At 46.4% G+C, this 18,351-nt stretch overlaps 1 protein-coding gene across 1 annotated transcript in view; it reads left to right on the forward strand.

Moving 5' to 3' along the window:
- dzip1l (DAZ interacting zinc finger protein 1-like) overlaps nucleotides 1-18,351 on the forward strand; it is a 178,082-nt gene that overhangs the window by 104,357 nt on the left and 55,374 nt on the right. Inside the window, 4 exon segments of the mRNA XM_068041833.1 lie at nucleotides 626-788; nucleotides 1,462-1,676; nucleotides 5,247-5,395; nucleotides 12,567-12,738. Of these exon segments, the coding sequence (XP_067897934.1) occupies nucleotides 626-788; nucleotides 1,462-1,676; nucleotides 5,247-5,395; nucleotides 12,567-12,738 (699 nt within the window).

The following is an 18,351-nucleotide window of genomic DNA, read 5'->3' on the forward strand; positions in this document are numbered from 1 at the left end:
AGGTCAGGAAGCATTTCTTCACACAAAGGGTAGGGGAAATCTGGAACACTCCCCCAAAAAGCTGTGGATGTTGGGTCAATTGGAACTTTCAAAACTCAGATCAATAGATTCTTGTTGGATAAAAGGATCGACGTAGGGAACAAAGTTGGGTAACTGGAATTAAGTCATGGAGTCATAGAATCATGGCATGGTGACACCAGAGGGGGAGGCCATTCGGCCTGTCCTGTCCATACCGGCTCTCTGCAAGAGCAACATGGCTAGTCCCACTCCCCTGCCTTTTTTTTTCTATTCAGCTAATTATTCAATTCCCTTTTGAAAGCCATGATTGAATCTGCCTCCAACACACTCTCAGGCAGTGCATTCCAGATCCTAACCACTCGCTGCGTAGAACAGGTTTTCCTCATGTCGCCATTGGTTCTTTTGCCAATCACCTTAAATCGGTGTCCCCTGGTTCTCGACCCTCCATCAATGGGATCAGTTTTTCCCTCTCTACTTTGTCCAGACCCCTCGTGATTTTGAACACCTCTATCAAATCTATGACCAAATTGGTGAGAAAACAGGTTGGAGGGGTTGAATGACCGACTCTTGTTCCTATGAATGATCTGCTCTGCTCCTTGAATTACAGTACGGAGACACACCAGCCCACCACAGAAAGCAACCACCAAAAGCAAGAGGCCTCAAACTGCAGCACTAAAGCCATCTCGAACTATCAACCCGAAACTTTACCAAACTGAGGTACCCAAACCTGCTCCGCGGCAACGACCTGTCAGCCCTACCCACTCTGCCAGGTATTGCTCTCGAGCTCGATTGCAGACTGCTTTTCAGGATGCTTTTCTTTTTGGAAATCAGGGGTCATTCTTCCGAGCTTTATAAGATAATGCAGAGCCCGGCGGTTCAGTAGTGTCAGCTGTCGCTCAGTTGGGAGCACTTCGGCCCCTGAACCAGGTGGCTGTGGGTTCAAGCCCACTCCAGAGACATGAGCACATAATGCAGGCTAACACTGCAGTACTGAGGGAATGCTGCACTGTCAGAGGTGCCGTTTTATTGGATGAGTTGTTAAACTGAGGCCTCCGCTGTCCCCTCAGGTGGATGTAAAAATCCCATGGCACTATTTGCAGAAAAACAGGGGAGTTCACTGGTGAGTACTGGCCTGTTACTAACGGATACAGGTCTGCTACTGGTGGGAACATGCCTGGTAAATATTCAAGTGTTAATAGAATTATTGGTCTTTGGGGAGATGCCTGACTTCCACTTGGCATGATTGAAGTCAGAAGTTATCTGCGTGGCTGAATCAGCGGGACGGTTCTGTATCCCAGCAGTCTGTTGGTGTGACATTCTTGACTGTGGCCCTCAACAGAAAGTCGGTGGGTGACGTAATTGTGTGGAGATCTTTACAATGCGTTTTACAGCTCATCATTCATATGGCTTTCTTTCCTCTCCCCCCACCCCACGTCTCTGCAGCACCCCTCCATTCTCTTCTGACGATGACTCCATTGTGGACAGTGCCTATGTCACCAGCGTAGGGGTCAAGGATGCTCCCCAGGTCCGTGTCATCCAATCAAAGCAGAAGCAAAGCCAGGCAACCATGAGCGACGATGATGACTGGTCAGACACTGACATCTCGATGGAGCTGCTGAGCCCACCGGCAGGGGCACCTGTGGTCCGCACCCCACCAGGTATTGGGAGTGCCCTGATGGCGCTATTTGACTCTTAAAGTTGGACTTGAATAACCCAACACTCGTGTGCTTTTGCAGCAATGCAGTGGTTTGCTGAGTCTCCCCCAGTACTTGCAGTGAGTGTGATCTGACCAGTGAGAGAGCAGTAAGTATCTTCAGACACAGCACACCAGTTAGCATGATTGAAACTCCCTAATAAAAGCTCCAGTGATTGGTACGATAGTGGAGTGACTGTCTTACTGGGCTAGTGATCCAGAGGCCTGGACTAATGATCCAAAGAATGAGAGCTCAATCCCACCATGGGTAATTTGAGAATTTGAATTCAGTTCACAAAACAAAAATGAAAATAAAAAGCTGGTAACAGTAGAAGTGGACATGAAGCTGTCAGATTGTCATAAAAACCCAACTGGTTTCACGAATGTACTTCAGGGAAGGCAATCTGCCATACTTACCTGGTCTGGCCTACATGTTGACTGAACTCTCATCAGTGCGATTGATTCTTAACTGCCTAGCAAGCTACTCAGTTACCACTCCTTATTAGCAAGGCGACCATGGATAGGCAATAAATGCTGGCTCTGCCCATGATGCCCACACTGAGAATGAATAAAACGTAAGGAAAGATGGCTTCAAATCATTTGTCATTCACAATTGTGAATTTGATTTCAGTGATAATGTTTTGGATAATGATGCTGGTGATGAAGTTGATGACAGTGTTAATGGTGGTGTTGACAATGAAGATGGTAATGATGTTGATGCTGGTGGTGATAGCTTTGGTGAGGATGGTGCTAGTGATGATGATTATAGGGTTGTTGGTGGTGATGATGTACGAGCCACTCAAGACTGTGTCTGAGGTGCTGAGGAAGTGTGAGGATTGTGTCTGAGGTGCTGGGGAAGTGTGAGGACTGTGTTTGAGGTGCTGGGGAAGTGTGAGAACTGTGTTTGAGGTGCTGGGGAAGTGTGAGGATTGTGTCTGAGGTGCTGGGGAAGTGTGAGGATTGTGTCTGAGGAAGTGTAGAGGATTGTATCTGAGGTTCTGGGGAAGTGTAAGGATTGTGTCTGGGGTTCTGGGGAAGTGTGAGGATTGTGTCTGAGGAAGTGTAGAGGATTGTATCTGAGGTTCTGGGGAAGTGCAAGGATTGTGTCTGAGGTGCTGGGGAAGTGTGAGGATTGTGTCTGGGGTTCTGGGGAAGTGTGAGGATTGTGTCTGAGGAAGTGTAGAGGATTGTATCTGAGGTTCTGGGGAAAATATGCAGATTGTGTCTGAGGTGCTGGAGAAGGGTGAGGATTGTGTCTGGGGAAGTGTGAGGATTGTGGCTGACGTTCTGGGCGAGTGTGAGGATTGTATCCGAGGTGCTGGGGAAGTGTGAGGATTGTGGCTGAGGTGCTGGGGAAGTGTGAGGATTGTGGCTGAGGTGCTGGGGAAGTGTGAGGATTGTGTCTGAGGTTCTGGGGAAGTGTGAGGATTGTGTCTGAGGTTCTGGGGAAGTGTGAGGATTGTGTCTGAGGTTCTGGGGAAGTGTGAGGATTGTGTCTGAGGTTTGGAGAAGTGTGAGAATTGTGTCTGATGAAGTGTGAGGATTGTGGCTGAGGTGCTGGGGAAGTGTGAGGATTGTCTCTGAGGTGTCTGAGGAAGTGTGAGGATTGTGTCTGAGGTGCTGGGGAAGTGTGAGGATTGTCTCTGAGGTGTCTGAGGAAGTGTGAGGATTGTATCTGAGGTTCTGGGGAAAATATGCAGATTGTGTCTGAGGTGCTGGAGAAGGGTGAGGATTGTGTCTGGGGAAGTGTGAGGATTGTGGCTGACGTTCTGGGCGAGTGTGAGGATTGTATCCGAGGTGCTGGGGAAGTGTGAGGATTGTGGCTGAGGTGCTGGGGAAGTGTGAGGATTGTGGCTGAGGTGCTGGGGAAGTGTGAGGATTGTGTCTGAGGTTCTGGGGAAGTGTGAGGATTGTGTCTGAGGTTCTGGGGAAGTGTGAGGATTGTGTCTGAGGTTCTGGGGAAGTGTGAGGATTGTGTCTGAGGTTTGGAGAAGTGTGAGAATTGTGTCTGATGAAGTGTGAGGATTGTGGCTGAGGTGCTGGGGAAGTGTGAGGATTGTGTCTGAGGTGCTGGGGAAGTGTGAGGATTGTGGCTGAGGTGCTGGGGAAGTGTGAGGATTGTGTCTGAGGTTCTGGGGAAGTGTGAGGATTGTGTCTGAGGTTCTGGGGAAGTGTGAGGATTGTGTCTGAGGTTCTGGGGAAGTGTGAGGATTGTGTCTGAGGTTCTGGGGAAGTGTGAGGATTGTGGCTGAGGTGCTGGGGAAGTGTGAGGATTGTGTCTGAGGTTCTGGGGAAGTGTGAGGATTGTGTCTGAGGTTCTGGGGAAGTGTGAGGATTGTGTCTGAGGTTCTGGGGAAGTGTGAGGATTGTGTCTGAGGTTTGGAGAAGTGTGAGAATTGTGTCTGATGAAGTGTGAGGATTGTGGCTGAGGTGCTGGGGAAGTGTGAGGATTGTCTCTGAGGTGTCTGAGGAAGTGTGAGGATTGTGTCTGAGGTGCTGGGGAAGTGTGAGGATTGTCTCTGAGGTGTCTGAGGAAGTGTGAGGATTGTGTCTGAGGTGCTGGGGAAGTGTGAGGATTGTGTCTGAGGTTCTGGGGAAGTGTGAGGATTGTGGCTGAGGTGCTGGGGAAGTGTGTGGATTGTGTCTGAGGTTTGGAGAAGTGTGAGAATTGTGTCTGAGCAAGTGTGAGGATTGTGTCTGAGGTGCTGGGGAAGTTTGAGGATTGTGGTTGGGGTTCTGGGGAAGTGTGAGGATTGCCTCTGAGGTTCTGGGGAAGTGTGAGGATTGTGGCTGAAGTTCTGGGCGAGTGTGAGGATTGTCTCTGAGGTGTCTGAGGAAGTGTGAGGATGGTGTCTGAGGTTCTGGAGAAGTGTGAGGATTGTGTCTGAGGAAGTGTGAGGATTGTGGCTGACGTTCTGGGGAAGTGTGAGGATGGTGTCTGAGGAAGTGTGAGGATTGTGTCTGAGGTGCTGGGGAAGTTTGAGGATTGTGGTTGGCGTTCTGGGGAAGTGTGAGGATTGCCTCAGAGGTTCTGGGGAAGTGTGAGGATTGTGTCTGAGGTGCTGGGGAAGTTTGAGGATTGTGGTTGGCGTTCTGGGGAAGTGTGAGGATTGCCTCTGAGGTTCTGGAGAAGTGTGAGGATTGTGTCTGAGGAAGTGTGAGGATTGTGGCTGACGTTCTGGGGAAGTGTGAGGATGGTGTCTGAGGTGCTGGGGAAGTTTGAGGATTGTGGTTGACGTTCTGGGGAAGTGTGAGGATTGTGTCTGAGGTGCTGGGGAAGTGTGAGGATTGTCTCTGAGGTGTCTGAGGAAGTGTGAGGATTGTGTCTGAGGAAGTGTGAGGATTGTGGCTGACGTTCTGGGGAAGTGTGAGGATTGTGTCTGAGGTGCTGGGGAAGTGTGAGGATTGTCTCTGAGGTGTCTGAGGAAGTGTGAGGATTGTGTCTGAGGTTTGGAGAGGTGTGAGGATTGAGGCTCAGGTTCTGGGGAAGTTTGAGAACTATTTCTGAGTTGCTGGTTTCTTTCACATTCTCTAGGAACTATGGTTCAAAGCATGACAAAGAGTCTGGAGAAACAGCTCAGCTCTCCAGCGACGAAACCCATTGGGGGTGTTAAACTCATACCCACACCCAAAGCTGTCCCTCATACTTCTCCAAAGAACAGCACTGTCGTCAAGAAGTTGCAGGTAATGAGGTTTAAGATGTCATTAACTGACATGTTTTGTGTTGGATTTTTCTCCCCTTGTCGCCCCAAAATAATCTGCAGACATTCAAATCCTTTCTATTTCCCCAGTCCCCTGCAGGGGGAGGGGTGGGAGTGGGAAGAAGATATTTTTCTGTCTGTACAATCAGTTTGTGACTTTGGGCAGAAGCAGAATGAAAGATAGAAATTTTGGTGAGAGATATTGAACAAGAAGGAAAAGTCTCTTCTGCTGCCAGTGCCAGCTGGGCTTGTTAATTATATTTATACAATGTAGAGTGCCTTACTGGGATTGTGACTCTGCATCAGATCCATGCTGGCCTGACCTTTGACCTTCATTAAAATGAGCCTCCTCTGGATGGAGGGGATTACTGATTGAAGAACAGGCAGTTTTTCTGGTGTCCAGGCCAGCATTCTTCCCTCAATCAATGCCACCAAAACCAGATTTCTTGTGCATTTGTTCATTGTTTGTGGAACAGTGACAACACCTGCATTGTGAGAATTAATAGCAAAAAGCTCATCTCCAGGGACAGCTCACCAAAGGCCATCCTGAGCCTTTTATTACACTCGTACCTTACTCAACATTAAATGAGATTGCTCCCCATCCTGTGCCCGCTAAATCATAGAATCATTGAATAATGTAGTGCAGAAGAAGGACATTCAGCCCATTGGGTCTGTGCCAGCTCTTTGGTGGAGCTATCCAATTAGTTCCATTCCATGCCTTTTTTTCCTTTAGCCCTTTAATTTTGTTTACCTTCAAGTATTTATCCAATTCCCTTTTGAAAGTTACTATTGAATCTGTTCCCACTGCCCTTTCAGACAGTGCATTCCAGATCACAACAACTCGCTGTGGAACAGGCATGCTGCAGCCTGCCAGATTGAACATTGAGTTCAATAATTTCAGAGCATGACGGGCCCCCCTTTTTATTTTAGTTATTTTTTCTTTATTCTTTTTTCTTTGCTTATTTTATTTTAGTTTGTTTCGTTTGTTTCTACTGTGCCTACCCACTTTTTTTTCATGTTTGTGCTTGGGGCCAGGGCTGTTCATTTTACTGTCAATTGACACCCTCTCTGTACTAACGCTTTGTCTTTCAGCACACCATTAACATACCATTTGCCTTTGTTCCATGACCTTCTCTGTGACTATGTCCTATCAACGTCTTCTCTTTTGTTATCTCTTGCCCCACCCCTGCTTTACTTGCTTAAAACCATTTCCATTTCTAATATTTGTCAGTTCTGATGAAGGGTCACTGACCTGAAACGTTAACTTTGCTTCTCTCTCCACAGATGCTGCCAGACCTGCTGAGTATTTCCAGCATTTCTTGTTTTTGTTTCAGATTTCCAGCATCTGCAGTATTTTGATTTTATATTTGTGTGCAACTGAAGCTGGAACAAGGAAGCCTCTCTCTCTCGCTCGCTCTCTCTCTCTCTCTCTCCCTCTCTCCCTTTCTCTCTCTCTCTCTCCCTCTCTCCCTTTCTCTCTCTCTCTCTCCCTCTCTCCCTTTCTCTCTCTCTCTCTCCCTCTCTCCCTTTCTCTCTAGCCACCAGACCCACGGAAGACACGTAACACAGAAAAGACTCCTACATCGGAACAAGTTGAAACGTGACATGGGCCCCAAAGAATTGCAAGACTTACTGGCAACCAAAGACTCCACATTGAACTTAAGGGACTGTAACTACCAGATATTGGCTCAAACTTTTCCCCTTTATTCTTTTCTACTTTTTCTGTCTCTATCTGTGTGTGTGTTTATCGCGTATGCATGCAAGCCTGGTCGTGTCGCATATTCGTAGTCGTTAACCGGATTAGAGTTTAAGATGAATAAACTTCGACCTTTCTTGTTTAAATCTAAGGAAACCTGTTTGATTTCTTTGCCTTACAATTGGAGCAGTGAACAAGGATTCACTAAGGGGGAGCTAAAAACACGGTGTTTTAAAATTAAATCCAGTTACAGTTAAACCAGGCAAAGGCTGAGAGAGAACCCCTGGACCCCTTCTCACCTGGTCGTAACAGAAATATGGGGGCTCGTCCGGGATTTGACCCAGAGACAAACGAGAAATTGGAAGTCAGAAACCAAATTGTTCCCAAGAAAGAGAAAAGATTTCAGTACAGGTTTTCTTGTGGTTGTGTGTGCTAGAATATTAATATGTCTGCAACTGAAGCTAGTAGCTCCCCAAGCCCGGGTGAAGTAACTTGGGATAAGTTAAAAGCACTGTCTATGGAGGAGCTGAGGAAAATGGCTAAGCAGTGAGGGATCACTGTACGTAGCAAGGCTAGGAAGTCTGAACTCCTAAGACTAGTGACCAACCATTTTTCCCTTGAATCGGAAGAATCAGAAACAGGGTTAGAAGTAGACCCTGACAGGGTATTGTTAGCAAAGATACAATTGGAACAGAGCAGTGAGCACCAGAATGGTGGTGAATGGTATTGGAGGGCAGTGTATGCCTGTACCTTTACACTGGGTGCACTTGGAGTGTGACCTAGTTTCGGGACCGGTGACCGTAGGGATTGTCCTTAGTTTGCCTGTGGACGGGGTTGACCTGCTCCTCGGTAATGATCTGGCGGGGGTGAAGGTGGTAGACCACCCAGTAGTGAAAGAAAGACTGCAGGAGGTCAGAGAGACAGGGCAGTGGCAGGAGACGGACCCCTGCAGTTTCCCTGAATGTGTAATGGATCAGGCCATGATCAAACCAGCTCCCCCAGAGGAGACTGAATTAGCACTGCAGGCAGATGGCTAGGTCTGTCTGTCTGAGACTTTCTTCGGAAAGTTAGAGGACCCAGGGAATGAGTTAAATAAATCTTACCTAGCTGAGGCTCAGTGAGCTGACCCACTATTGAGTGAGATAGCACAGGCTGCCCAGTCTGAAATTGAAGCAGAGGGAGTCCCTGATTGCTACTGTTTAAAGAATGAGGTACTGGTGAGGAAATGAAGTTCTCCTCACAGACCTGACAGCAAAGAGTGGACAGTGGTTCACCAGTTAGTGGTGCCGCAGAGGTACCAGAGAGAAATAGTAAGAATGGTCCATGAGATTTCAGTGGCTGAACATGTCAGTATACGATAAACCAAAGCCTGCATAAGACAACAGTTTGACTGGCTAAAACTCCACAACGATGTGGTGGAGTACTGTCGGAGTTGCAACCTGTTCAAGGTTGAGGGGAAACCCCAACCTCCAGTGAAATCTGCACCCCTAAGTCCTGTGTCGGTGTTTGGAGGACCCTCCAGCAGAGGGCTGGTGAACTGTAAGCGACCCCTGCCGAGAACAAAAGGGGACAGGCAGGCACAAGGCTGGGAAAAGTTTAGAAAGGAAAGGGGAAAAAGCGACCAAAAGGGCAGGTTAAAGGAAGTTTGGGAAGAATCCCGGGTGAAAACCCCTGCAGTCCGGTCAGCCAACCCTGAAATATTTGAAAAGTTAGACCCCACATCCTCCTATGAAAATGCAGACAGTAGTAGCATCCCACTAGAATTGCGAACAGCATTATCAGGAACCTGCGGAGACAAAGGAAGTCCTCCAGGGGGGTAGAGAAACCGCGAGGGTGATGCTTCACCTAGTCGAAGTGCCACAGGGACATGCAGCAGAATCTGGACAAATATCTACAAGCAGGAGTGTCGCAGAGGACAAAGGGAAGATTAGCAAAGAATCCTACCCCACAGTCAGGAAAAAAAGGGAACTAGCCTTTCCCTGAGGTGAAAAGCCCTTGCATGACTCATCAAAGCAGTGAAAGAGAGTTCAGAGTGGTACCACCCACTGCTGCCGCCCCTGAACAGAACTTCAACCTAGGGCTAATTAAACCTACCCTCCCCCTGCAGACCTCAACAAGAACAAAGACACCTTAGGCAGTCATGGAAATGTGCAAACGGAAAAAACCTCCCCAGAAAACTCATGCTTATTGAGATGCCAAAAAGGACCAGGCTGTAACAATTGTTAGGATTCTGAATGAATGAGAGAGATACATGTGTGTCTTCCTGTCCTTATCTTCCCTCGAGTCCCTTTTAATGAAATGCTCTTTTTTGAAAATCATATTTCAGTCCTCTGGGTGTGGAGGTGTCGTGCAGACCCCCACCTGCCAAGAATGAGACATATTAATTTTGTCATATGATCATTGACTTTAAACTGTTGCTGGAGTGAAGAAATTACTTGTTTGAAGATCACCAGACACTGGGTTGGGAGGATATTTGCATACTAAGAGACTTTGCTTGTGCAGACAAAGGACTATTCCCTGATCCAATTAACCCAAATAGATTTTGATGACCACACATTGAAGATGTAAGGAAGCACATTCCAGGGCCTGCTAAAATGGTACAATTCGCAAAGCCAGGACTGGTTAAACCAGTTGGTCACATGACTAACTGGCTGCTCCAGGTTTTTTGAACTAGCCACAGAACAGTTTGAATTCAGAAGGCGGAATGCAACTGAAGTTGGAATAAGGAAGCCCCCCTCTCTCTCTCTCTCCTGCTTTCTCTCAAGCCACTGGACCCATGGAAGACACGCAAACCTCAAGAGAGAAAAGACTCCTACATCGGAACACGTTGGAGTGTGAACTGGGCCCCAACGAATTGCAAGACTTACCGGCAACCGAAGACTCCACATTAAACTTAAAGGACTGTAACTACCAGATATTGCCTCAAACTTTTTGCCTTTATTCTTTTCTACTTTTTCTGTCTCTATCTGCGTATGTGTTTATTACGTATGCATGCTAGCATGGTCGCGTCGCATGTTCGTAGTCGTTAACAGGATTAGGGTTTAAGATGAATAAACTTCTACCTTTCTTGTTTAAATCTAAGGAAACCTGTTTGATTTCTTTGCCTTACAATTGGAGCAGTGAACAAGGATTCACTAAGGGGGAGCTAAAAACACGCTGTTTTAAAATTAAGCCCAGTAACGGTTAAACCAGGCAACAGCTGAGAGGGAACCCCTAGACCTCTTCTTACCTGGTCGTAACAACACTCTAACAAATCTTTTGTTAAACTTGCCTGATCTAAAGAGAACAACCCCAGCATCCCCAGTCTCTGCACTTAACGGAAGTCCCTCATCCCTTGTACCATCTCTTCTGTACCCCCTCTAAGGCCTTGACATCCTTCCGAAGGTGTTGTACCCAGAATTGAACACAGTACTCCAGCTGAGGCCTATTCAGTGCTTTATAAAGGTTTAGCAGAACTTCTTTGCTTTTGTATTCTATGCCTCAGTTGATAATTCCAAGGATCCCACATGCTTTTTTAACAGCCTATCTACATGCCCTGCCAGCTTCAAAGAATGTGTCTACTCTGTACCTGAACCATTTCCTCTTCAAAGGCCTCCCATTGTTCAGTTACTGGTTTGCCTACCAGTTTTTGATTCCAACCTCTTTTTAACTCATTGAAGTTAGCCCTCCTCCAGTGATGTATTTTTATGCTTGTTTGTTCCTTGTGCTTTTCCATAACTGTTCTAATGCTGATGTTTCAATCAGGGAGCATATTATCATCCTGCACTTGCTGCACATCATTCCCAGAACAAGATCCAGTCCTGCTAACTTCCTTATTGGGCTGGAAAAACACTGATCAAGAAAGATCTCTTACACATATTTCAGGAATTCTGCTCTTTCTATACCCTTTTCAGTGTTAATATCCCAGTCTATATTAGGATAATTGAAGCCCCTCTTGATCACTACTCTGTAGTTCTTGCATTTTCCTGTAATTTGCCTCCAAATTTATCTCTCTATCGTCTTCCCTCTATTTGCTGGCCTGTATTATACACCCAGTACATATGAATTCGGAATAGGAGTAGAACAGTAGTGTAATCACTCCTCTATTTCTTAATTGTAATCAAATAGATTGTGTCTTTGACTACTCAATGATATCATCCCTTTCCTATGATCCAACAGTTTCTTCATTCAATATTGCCACCCATCCTGCTTTATCCTTCCCTAACTTTCCTGAATACCTTGTAGCCAGGAATGTGAAGTTTCAGACCTCCCCTTGTTTGCGCCAGGTCTCTGTTATTACCTCTATATCATAGTGGCAAGTAGCGACTTGTGCCAGCAGCTCACCGACCTCATTTACCGCACTCCGTGCAGTTACGCACACGCACTCCAAGACCATCACATTTGCCTCCCTATCTATTCCTCCTATTTCTGAACTATTCTTTACTCTAGTGCTATTTGTTTCTCCCTGTCCTCTGTCCATCTTGTTTCTCCTCTCTAATGTTTCATCCTGGTGTCCCTCCTCCTGCCAAATTAGTTTAACCCTTCCCCCACAGCACATTCTCACTGGGACATTGGTCCCACCTCTATTGAGGTGCAACCTGTTCACCTTGAACAGGTTCCCCCTGCCCCAGACATCTGATGGCCTCCCATCTGGACCATGTCTGCAGCGACACCTTAATCTGTTTTATCCTACACTCCTGCGCACGGCACTGGGGGTAATGCAGAGATTACTATTTTTGAGCTCCAGCTCCTGAAACTCTTGACTGCAAGATCTCAGGCCTTTTGCTTCCTATGTCATTGGTTCCCATCTGGGCCAATACTTCCCTTTCTGCTCTCAAAATGTTCTGCACTCTCAGTGATGTCCTTTATCCTGGCATCAGGGAGGCAACAGAGATTCATGTCAGCAGTTGCAGAATCATCTGCCTATCCCCTTGACTTTTGAATCCCCTGTAACCACCACCTCCCTGACTTGGCTGTGCCCCCTGTGCAGTCCTTAGCCCCACAGTGCCATACTCTGGAGCGCACTTCTTCAAGATGTCGTCACCCTCACTGAAAACCGGTTAGTGAGCCCCACATTCTTGGTGGATTCCTGCACTGTCTGCCCCTTCTTACCTTACTGGATGGTCACCCACTTAATGTCCTGAGTTTTCTGTGGCTTTGGGATGACCATTTCCTGGAATGTGCAATCCAGGAAATTTTCAGGGCATTAATACATCTATATACAGACTCCCTCACATACTTGCTGTCACATGTGCACACAGGCACTCATTCATTTGCTTGCTCACACACAGAAGCACACACAGGTAGTCTACTCACTCACAAAAGTACGTGCTCACCTGCTCATTTACACGCGTTCACACTCGCGCAGAGTTCAGCTGCCTTTCCTGCTCTACATGTCCCCCCAGCACTCCAACCCTACTCAGCTATCTCAGTTGTGGTGCATCCCAGGATTAAAAATTTGTTTGCTTTCCGTTTGCAGCCGTCAGATGATGAGGAGAGTGAGCTGGACATCTCGTCCATCGAGGATGTGTCGGAAGAGTTTGCCTTGAAAGGAGGGATCTCGAAGCCAGTGGCTGCGCCCAGGCAGCGTGCCGAGCCCTCCCTCTCTCAGGGAACCAGTGTCTGGAGTTCATCCGCCAGCAGAGGGGCAGGTTGGTAGCAAGAACTACCTGCATGCTGAACGTAACATTCTACCAAAAGAAAAGGACTGTTTTGGGCTTCTTTGCTTTCAAGTTTTTAAATCAAAGAGACATCATCTTTATATAGTCATAATTCACCTTTGACTCTAGCATTTACTGGATATTGGACATGTAAAAGATGAGTTGAAGATGTGTGTTTTAAAAGAAAATCATGAATTTTTAAACTTATTTTGATAAGAATGGAGTCATGATGCTGTTTAATGGAGTCAGCTGAGAGGAAGGGGGGGTCGGTTTCTTGACGTGATGGTACCAGGTGTTGCTGTAATGCTGTATTTGCTTTTAATTCCCCTTTCATTTCAGCTAACACTGTGTTACTCTGGATCTAGCATCATAACCTTATTAACCACCCTTACCTGCTATCACGTGATACAGAACTAGGCAATGGTGTTTTACTTATCTCCCCTCATCCTCTGTTGAAGGCAATGCCTCAGGTTGGGGGCAAGTGTCACACTTACCAGCCAACCTTGGGTAGTTCCATCAAGCAGTGGGAGTATTGGCAGGCTGTTTTACAGTGGAAGGCATCACTGATGCATTCTGTTCTGTTCTCACCTGATATGCACACATCCTAACAGCAGAACTCAACATCATTCAAGATTTTATCCTTTCTCCCAAGATACTGGAGTGTATCCAGTGTTTGTGCCCTCTCCAGGCGAGGAAATCCACTTGTGACCTCAGATGCTGGGACACTGTAATTTTTAAAAATTCTTTCATGGAATGTGGACATCGTTGGCAAGGCCAGCATTTGTAGTCCATCCCTAATTGACCTTGAACTGAGTGGCTTGCTGGACCATTTCAGAGGGCAGTTAATGTGGGTCTGGAGTCACACGTAGACCAGACCGAGTGAGGACAGCAGATTTCCTTCCCGGAAGGACATTAGTGAACCAGATGGGTTTTTAGGACAATCGATGATAGTTTCATGGCAGCATTACTGAGACGAGCTTTCACTTTCAGATTTTTGTTAATTGTCCCCAGGGCATTAGCCTGGGCCTCTGGATTACTATTACAGTGACATTTCTCCGCAGCAGACGCCTTTGGTTCAAGCAACCTCGTAGTCCTCAGTTTCAGTACAGGGCATTTGCAGTGTACTCACTGCAGACAGTAAACCAGGATTAGTACAGTACAACTGCAAGGGAAGATTCCCACCGTCACGTTAAGCCCATTTTATATCCCTGGACTTGACCTGCTTATTGATGGTGGATTTAAGAGAATTAATATTGGAACCTCTTTGTTATGAACAGAATCTGTTCTGGTCAGTCAATTGCTGTACTCTGCCTGATGGGTAGAGGAGTGCTTATAGCTGATCATATTTTATATACAAATTTTTGCATAGGGTAAAATTCACTGACCTCAGGGAGGGGATGTACTCAAAGAGAGCACAGGTGAGTGAATGGCTTCTGCACTGTTGGAGTCCACTCATAAGCAGCATTTTCTTCGAGCGTGGCTGTCTACTAGAATCACTGAATTTACCCAGTTCCTTATTCTAAAACTATGTCGTCTTCCCTTTTGTGTGAAACAGAATAAACAAATTGCTTCTTTATATTTCATTATTGCTTCAAGTGCTGTGAAAACGATCTCGCGAAGTGGTACATTTCTCATGTCGTTCTGTTGCTGGTAATATATTGGTGCTAATGGATCCCTTCCAGTGTGTTGAGCTTTAAAAGGCAGCATCATTGAATCTTCCTCATCGGAAGCGGTGTATAGAATATGGGGAATGTTCTCCAGAGGTTTTTTGCACCTCACTGGTACCTTTACCTGTATTGTCAGTATAACGATCATTCTTACTGTTTGTTCTTCATCTGATTTTTAGTAAATCCTTGGGAAGAGTCATGCTGTGAATTTTTATTTATCAGTCACAATGAAACAGAAATTCACAATTTGTTCTACAGTGTATAAACTCCTGTTACACAGCTTATGGAGAATTTGCCTTTGGCCGATGGTGTAAACGTGTGATGGTATCAAACTAGCCACCATGCCTTGCCTGATTCTCCCTATCGCACTGAAAAGAAAGTCGAGCATGGTGTACAATGGGTGGCTAATTCGACATGGCTCCTTTTACACCATTGCCCAAAGTTCAAGTTACATCCCTGAAAATGACATGAGAAAAGGCCATTTAGCTGCAAACTCCACAGGCCTTGTACTGTCTGCCTTAACATTGGCTGTACACTCTCACTGACTATATCCTGCTCTGAACTCTATATTGTTTACTGGTAAGTTCAACACTCTGCTTCTAACCTTGTACTTGGATTACATTTGTTCTTCATGCCAAATACTGATTATTTTGTTTATGACCTTGCCCAACATCGGTCACCCTGCCCCACTGTCGACCCTGCCCATGCATCGTGTCCCCAACCTGTGCATTTGATCTCCTGAGTTCTGTAAATACTGCCTAATCCACAAAGAAAATTTGAGGAAAACTCCATAAGTTCCATTCGTGCTCATGTACCCACTAACAGCTGTGGCCTGCAGCCCCTAACACACGCACCTCTACCAGGAACGGTTGTGTTCCATGGAATATTTGTCCTTTTAAGAATGGCTTAATAACCCAAGTCCTTGTCGCTATAATCATCCAAAGAGATAGTTTTCGGTGGATTGTGGAGTTTGTTGACGCAATGTTAACTGCCTTCCCTGATGACCTATTCTGTGCATACATTGATATCTTCCTCTCTCCTGCACTAACTAACCACTGCTATCTCAAGAGACCCACCAGGTAATTGACTCCCAGGCCTCGGGTGTTTTGTAATTATCAGTGGGTAGTGTGGGAGAGTACCCTGAATTGTCTCACTCTCATCTGCCTGGGGCCCTCACCTTAGTGGTTGGGTGAGACCTGTGGCTTGTTTGCTGATGGGAAACCTGGCACTAGACTCACACCCACATAAATGGTGCCATGAGCCATGTTTCATGCTTCGTCTGCAAGCCGAGGCACTAAGTATTGGTGGTTATTTGACTCTGGGAGAAGGATGTCAGAGCTGAGCTAGATCCTGTTGTCACCTCATTCCAAAATAGGGCCTACTGGAGAGACAGCAGGAGCAGGAACCGTGGCCAATTTTTCTTTTCTATTCCCTCTTCTTCGCCCCCACCCCACCCCACCCCACCTTACCCCACCTTGGCAGCCTGAAGGAACTGTGTAGCTCAGCAGAGATTGGACATCAAGCTTAGGACCTCCCTGGTCTGGCATGACTCAGTACGACACTTGTCAGTGCATTTATCAAGTGTGACACTAAACCACTCGCTGGTCTTTTAAGGCTAGCCGCACTTTCAATATTACTCCTATAGGGTTCTTCATCTGCATAACATTTCCCTTAAACTGAAGGCGATGTCAGCGTGAATCACATAGTCAAATGCCCATATTTGGAATGGGCAGTGTTCTGGCGTCCAGATGTATCAGACATGATGTGTTCTCACAGGAGAAAAGGAGAGGCCTGAATAATTATCGATAAAGTCCCAGTGCTTACTAAATAGCAGTTACAACTGGCTAATATATTCTACGCAACCCCTTCATAACAGATTGGAGACATACAGGGTTTCTCTGGGCACGGTACCAGTTAGAGTTGCTTCCTCCCTGTTCAATTAACGCAAAAGCTCGACTTGCTTGTACTATGTGCTGTGCTGTCCTGGACACTGTCTGCTTTATCTTAGCCCCCATAGAGCAACTAATACCAAGTGTAGTTGAGTTATGCACAGGTTGGTGCTGGTATTAGTTCCTCCTGAGTTCCAACACACCCTGATCAGGAGAGTGATTAATGTTCTCTTGACTGTGACGCATCGAGAAAGCCCACATCAGTTCATTTAACACCCTTTCTGGTATATTTGCCTTGCCTGGTACATACAAAAGCAGCAAAGTACTTATCTAATCTCAGTACCTACTCAGAGGCTGGAACCTCCTAGCCGTAACTATGGTTCCCATTGATAAGCAACAATACTGTTTTTATGTTTCATTGAGATTCTGTGATGTTTTCCGAGGGATGTGGGTTTGGACTGGTTTGACTTCTGTAAGCAGTTAAAGGTGATGCCTTGTTGCCCTCATCCACATCTGCATAATGCTGCAAGGGTCCTGTGCCTACTGGTCAAGATCGCCACATCCTATCTCCCCTGTCAGTGTTCTACCTTCCTCTAGTGTGGGGGATGGTGCATGATGGAGTATACTTACATCAACTACCATCCGCTTCATCCATTCCTTGTGTATGAGCCAAAATTGGAAGTGATAGCAGGGATATTTAGCCGTGTGGGACTGCAAGAACCCACTCTGACAGTGTCCTCGCGTGATATCAGTGGACAAGCAATTTCCCAGCATGGGGACCTTGGATAGCGTTCAAGAGCAGGGACCCTTTGCTCAAAATGTTTTTCTTACCCACATCAGTCTGTGCACACTGGAGCTGTTAGTAGAGACATTGAGGCCACCAACACAGATCAACCAATGGACCCGGTCAGCTTCCAGACCCTAGCAACCTTCTGGTTGTGCATTTCAGTATTGCACTGAGCACTGTGCCCACACACAGAGCCTCCAGATGAGGGAGGTGGGCATTTGTTCTTGGACTCAGGGAATCAGAACTTGTGGGAAGTTGACCTGTAATCTCAGATCAGTTATTGTGCAGAACAGGCCAACAAAATTGCTTGTTGCTGAATCTCATTGTATCACCATTCTTCAAACCAAATGCTAAGACATTCATGGTACACACAAGCCTGTACAAGTATTTGACCAACTCATTCAGCTGAGGCTTATTTGTGTAGAATGAAAGGGAATGATCTTGAGTTTAATCACTGAGGCTTTCAAATGTAAAGGGCTGAACGCAGGTCACAGCGTTCGATATACTGATTGCAAGATGCAAAATAATTTTCCCTTTTGGGAACAGTTTTCCTTTCAGTTATCATTGTACTTTCTATTCGACTCTGCTGCATTTTGTGGAGTCTATAGTTTGGACTTGGCTCAATGGTAGCACTTTCTCACCGGAGTCAGAAGGTTGCGGGTTGAAGTCCCACTGCAGAGATTTGAACACATAATCTCGGCCAACAGTGTAGGAGGCCGAGAACAGACCGGTTCGAGTGAGAGCAAGGTAGTGAGTGAAGTTCTTGTCTCACTTTTGAGTTAATGAAAAAGGAATTCCCCTTGAAATGCTCCAAACTTGACCTGCAGAATTGATGAAGTATAAGGGGCTTTCCTTTATGGGGAGGCGAATACAAGAAATCCACCCGATTTTCAGCATCAGGTGGGCTCCATGAAGGACCTGTGACCTCCCTGGTTATCTGAGAGTCCAGACAGTGAACTTTAGTTGTCTGTTCAACCAGAGTGCCTGGTGGCGGAGCACAATTTTGTTTTCATCTGACAGCCGTCCCTGCCTAGCAAAGAGGGGGCCCGTGCACTTTTGCCCTGAATTAGATTTTTAAAAACTTATTTGTGCAATGTGGGCGTCACTGGCAAGGCCAGAATTTATTGCCCATCCCTAATTGCCCTTGAGAAGGTGGTGGTGAGCCGCCTGCTTGACCCACTGTGGTTCATGTGGTGTAGGTACACCCACAGGGCTGTTAGGGAGGGAGTTCCAGGATTTTGACCCAGCGACCGTGAAGGAA

Source organism: Heterodontus francisci, chromosome 11, assembly GCF_036365525.1.
Source record: "Heterodontus francisci isolate sHetFra1 chromosome 11, sHetFra1.hap1, whole genome shotgun sequence".
Lineage (NCBI taxonomy): Eukaryota > Metazoa > Chordata > Chondrichthyes > Heterodontiformes > Heterodontidae > Heterodontus > Heterodontus francisci.